A 5076-nucleotide genomic window follows, 5' to 3' on the forward strand; every position below is an offset into this window, starting at 1 on the left:
TATTTATATTTTTATTATATTATTTATATTTTATTTTATAATTTTAAATATTAATAAATAATTAATAATAAAAAATAATAAATTTTAATAATTATTTTATATTGACGGCATTAATACTCATCTAAAAGATGAATGTAATTGAACTAATCGGCATCAAAATTAAATTTTGATGAAAATATTAAAGAGAATAAAATTAAGAAATGAAGGTAGGAGGAGAAATGGGTAAGGTAAAACATCAGGCATAAGAGTGTGGCGGTGAGTCTGTGTCACCTCACTCACCCCTCTTCAATTTTATTTTTTGGTTCCTTCTTCCTTCGCTTCGTTTCTTTGTGTGTGTTTATTAACCCCTTTGCTTCTTCTCTTTCCTTTCGTCTTTTCTCTTCAAACCTTCTCTTCTCTCTCTCTCTCTCTCTGACCCTTCTCTTCGTAAATCGAAGAGGTGGAAGAAGAAGAAGAAGAAACTAAAACACAACAATGAGGAAGAATCATCACCTGCTTCCTCTTCTGTTGCTCTCACTCACCTTCCTCTCATTCTCCACCGTCAGATCCGATTCCTCAGATCACAGATACAAGGAAGGAAATATCGTCCCTCTATACGCAAACAAAGTTGGCCCTTTCCACAACCCAAGGTAACTCCGATCTGATCTCTTCCACTGTAAATTCTTCTCCGCCTTGGAAAATTCTTAGCTCTTCAGTGTGGCTCTTATGGTTCAGTTATCGAACTTCGTTTGTTTCTCTGCTTAGCTTTGATCTCGCTTTGTAGCCACTGGATCTGTATTTTCTAGCTTCAACTGTTGTGAACGACTTGCTTTTCGTTTCTATTTGTACATTCAAAATTAGTGTTTGAATTCGCTGCAGAATGTAGATTTATGTAATAGTGTGCTGAGATTTTTAACTGATGTATTGATATATGTTATTTGATTCTAATGTGTTTCTATGTAGATTTTGTTTATGGATTCATTTTGGATTTGTACTTTTGTAGGAGATTTATAAGCTCACGTCTTTAATTTCTGGTAAATGTGTGTTCTTTTGTAAATGTCTGAATGTTTGAATATGTTTAGTGTAGATTTATAATTTGGTTAGTTCAAATACCTCGACTTTTGGTAATAATGTGCTTTTTTATATAGTTTTTGAATTTGTCGGTGGCTTATGAGTTGATTCATTTATTTATAATAATTTATTTTTTCCCCATTAATTTTTTCAGTGAGACATATCGATATTTTGATCTACCATTCTGCCTGCCAGGTTGGTTTTCTTTTCATTTTTCCCCCTCAGGTCTTTCTTTAAGTGTTCAATCAGTTGTTTTTCCTTTTACACTGGTTGTGATTTCTTTAATTTTGGTTTTGTATTTGGATTTGGTTACAGATGATTTGAAGGAGAAGAAAGAAGCTCTTGGTGAGGTCTTAAACGGTGACCGTTTGGTTAGTGCTCCTTACAAGTTAGAGTTCCAGCAGGATAAGGACTCCGTGCCAGTTTGCAAGAAGACACTGAAGAAGGAAGATGTCGCCAAGTTCCGAGCAGCAGTTCGCAAAGACTACTACTTCCAGATGTACTATGATGACTTGCCCATTTGGGGTTTCATTGGAAAAGTTGATAAGGAGGGAAAGGATCCAAGTGATTACAAGTACTACCTGTACAAGCACATTCACTTTGACATATATTATAACAATGATCGCGTCATTGAGATCAATGTGCGAACGGATCCAAATGCACTTGTGGATGTCACGGAGGATAATGAGGTTGAGGTGGAGTTCTTGTATACTGTGAAGTGGAAGGAGACTAACACCCCCTTCGAGAAGCGGATGGATAAGTACTCACAATCTTCATCGCTACCCCATCATTTGGAAATCCACTGGTTCTCGATTATCAACTCATGTGTGACGGTCCTGCTGCTGACTGGTTTCCTTGCAACAATTCTGATGCGGGTCCTTAAGAATGACTTTGTCAAGTATGAAGCATCTTTACACCATCTTTTATGCGTGCTTATTGATTTTGTCTAAGGTACTTATACGTAGGTGTTATCCTTGATTCATTTCTGAATAGGTATGCCCATGATGAGGAAGCTGCTGAGGACCAAGAAGAGACTGGTTGGAAATATATTCATGGAGATGTATTTAGATTTCCAAAATACAAGTCTCTATTTGCTGCTGCCCTTGGATCTGGTACCCAATTGTTTACCCTGTGAGTTTCTTTTGGCCCCTCTGAATGTCTCTATTTAGAAGCTTCACTTCAGGGAAGTTAATTTTTAATTTTTCATATCAATAATTCGCATTACTGCATGCTTTGCAGTACGGTATTCATATTCATCTTGGCACTTGTTGGAGTCTTTTACCCATACAACCGAGGTGCTCTGTTTACCGCACTTGTTGTCATTTATGCGCTCACTTCAGGAATTGCTGGCTATACAGCAACATCTTTCTACTGTCAATTAGAAGGATCAAACTGGGTATTTATCTGTGAATTTTCCCTTCTATTTGATCCAGTTCCCACTGAACCGGCATTTTTTTGGCACTGGCCATTTATATTCTAGTTTCTTTGTCATGACAGGTTAGGAATCTTCTATTGACTGGATGCCTCTTCTGTGGACCATTGTTTCTCACATTTTGCTTCCTGAACACTGTTGCAATTGTTTACAATGCTACTGCAGCCCTCCCATTTGGTACAATTGTGGTTATAGTTCTGATATGGACACTTGTCACATCTCCTTTGCTTGTGTTGGGTGGGATTGCTGGGAAGAATAGCAAGGCTGAATTTCAGGCTCCCTGCCGTACAACCAAGTATCCAAGGGAGATTCCACCTTTGCCATGGTATCGGGGAACAATTCCCCAGATGGCAATGGCCGGGTTTTTGCCCTTCAGTGCAATATACATTGAACTATACTATATATTTGCCAGTGTTTGGGGTCACAGGATTTACACCATCTACAGTATACTGTTCATTGTCTTCATCATTCTCTTGATTGTTACTGCTTTCATTACTGTGGCATTAACGTACTTCCAGCTTGCTGCTGAGGATCACGAATGGTGGTGGAGGTATGAAATCACTGTCCTTCCCCCTCCCCCCCTCCCTCCTCTTCTCTCTCTCTCTCTCTCTCTCTCTCTCTTAACTTTCCCCCTTTCTCTCTTTCTCTCTTTCTCTCTTGCCATCGCTAGTGCTTAAAAAATTTGAAGACAATTATAGGAATAATGCTGTTGATGATTTTCTACAAACAATGCAGACTCCATAACCTTATTGGCTTTTACCAATTTTATTTTGATAGTTTAGTTTTTAAAATGACATTGGTGATTATTCATGGATTAGCATTCTTCTTTCCTTGTTCTATTGTGTTTAGTTATCTCGACCTTATTGTGATGGTAATATGCGCGTTCAAAACGGATTTGTTAAGAGATTTAGATAAAGTTATTTGAACATGGATATGATCTATTACAGAGCATATAGTGTCATTTGATGCATATATTTGATATTCACCTAGTGAGATAAGGTTTAGTTGGTAGTTCACTTGTAACTTTCTATGCTTTCAAAATTTAATACATGCAGTTCATTGACCGAGTGTATGCCAAATTTATGGTCGTCTTTTACCTTACTTAACTTTGACCAATTTGTTTCTTGTTTCCTTACAGATCATTCCTCTGTGGTGGTTCAACTGGCTTATTTATATACGCCTACTGTCTGTATTACTACTACGCTCGCTCGGACATGTCTGGATTCATGCAGACGTCATTTTTCTTTGGATACATGGCATGCATATGCTATGGTTTCTTCTTGATGCTTGGAACTGTCGGATTCCGTGCGGCTTTACTCTTTGTCCGCCACATATATCGATCCATCAAGTGCGAGTAAGACATTTTGTCCTGACCGGTCATCATCACAGGTCCTTTAGAAGAGCTGTTGTCTTCATTTCATAGGCATTCTGTAGAAAATTATAGTAATTTTGGTGTTCCTTTCTGTACTATAAGGGGAAGCTGGGTTGGGTTGGGTTGGTTCGGGGTTGTTTCTAGCTTCCAGGGAAACTTGTTAGATCACCACAAAGGGTGCTTTTGGAAAAAACGTCTGTACTACCATATCTTTAACCAAACACTTGCAATACCTTCATTTTCCGCTATTTTTGAACTTTTGCTTCATATCTCCAGTTTTTTAATGCGTAAACACAACTCAGTTTGATAAATTTGATTATGTTGAATCCAGAATACGTTACTTGTGAACATCTTTGTATTTAAACTTTCAACGGGAAAATAATACGTTACATGCCGGGCCGTGAAGTTACTAGGTCAGTTGTTAATAAATGTCCACCGGAATTAGGAGAAAATTTGTATGGAGATAATTATAGTATCTCATTGTCAGATACGTAGAGGGAATCTTTTCAGTTGAAAAGTCTAATTGACCAAAGCGTATATTGAGAAAGTATAGAGGAATTATATCATCAGCTAATTTGAACTTCTTTTTAAAAATAGGATTTTAAATTTTTAAAAAAATAAAATTATAAATAATTAGGATTAGTGCTACAAAATTAGGATTACTGTAACGTAACCCTCTATTGAATATCATCGCATAACCGGTGCGGTTGTGACTCTGCCGCCACTCTTCTGTGCGCTGTGCCGGGCCAGCCTGCGTGGAATCCTCATCGCCGTGAGTGGCGCGTTCGATCCTTGAGGTCGAGTTCCACTTGGCGTGAGCCCCCTTGTCTGAGATTGCCGCGGAGTGCGCTGGACCTCGCCGTTGTCCTCCCAGCGTCGATTCGTCGTTGCCGTGACGCGCAGCTCTCCGTGCAACGTATCATCGGCACAATCAATCCCTCCCTATGTAGCACCTCTTGCTGTGTCGCCAATCTTTCTGCCAACACCATCTTGTTGACGCTCCAGGTCGTTGCATGAAGCAGTCGCAATTGCAAGCACTCCATAGACAAGGTAGGTAAAGCCGCTTGTGTACGTTCTTTTTTTTTTTTTTTTCTTTGACTTTGGATGTTTTTTTTTAGTAAATGAATGAGTGGATGCTTGTTTCCCAAGTTTCGGGATTTTTTTTCCAGGGGGAGGACAAAGAAGACAATGAAAAGCGTGTTTTTTGAAATTTAAAAAGTTG

The 5076-nt window shown here is 38.6% G+C and overlaps 1 protein-coding gene across 1 annotated transcript; it reads left to right on the forward strand.

The window, feature by feature from the left end:
* Positions 1–251: 251 nt before the first annotated feature.
* Positions 252–4102, forward strand: LOC107490574 (transmembrane 9 superfamily member 3). The gene is made up of 7 exons (XM_016111348.3): positions 252–629; positions 1205–1245; positions 1366–1948; positions 2044–2181; positions 2290–2446; positions 2548–3032; positions 3621–4102. The coding sequence occupies exons 1-7, from the start codon at positions 475–477 to the stop codon at positions 3838–3840; spliced, it is 1779 nt and encodes a 592-aa protein (XP_015966834.1). The 5' UTR covers positions 252–474; the 3' UTR covers positions 3841–4102.
* Positions 4103–5076: the final 974 nt, after the last annotated feature.

The sequence above is a fragment of the Arachis duranensis genome, chromosome 5 (assembly GCF_000817695.3).
Source record: "Arachis duranensis cultivar V14167 chromosome 5, aradu.V14167.gnm2.J7QH, whole genome shotgun sequence".
Classification (NCBI taxonomy): domain Eukaryota; kingdom Viridiplantae; phylum Streptophyta; class Magnoliopsida; order Fabales; family Fabaceae; genus Arachis; species Arachis duranensis.

What these genes read in the sequence shown, in the direction of transcription:
- LOC107490574 (XM_016111348.3), top strand. Translation starts at nt 475, where the DNA reads ATGAGGAAGAATCATCACCTGCTTCCTCTTCTGTTGCTCTCACTCACC. An exon ending in TCTACCATTCTGCCTGCCAG is followed by an intron (nt 1,246 to 1,365) that starts GTTGGTTTTCTT and finishes ATTTGGTTACAG; the next exon opens with ATGATTTGAAGGAGAAGAAA. An exon ending in CTTAAGAATGACTTTGTCAA is followed by an intron (nt 1,949 to 2,043) that starts GTATGAAGCATC and finishes ATTTCTGAATAG; the next exon opens with GTATGCCCATGATGAGGAAG.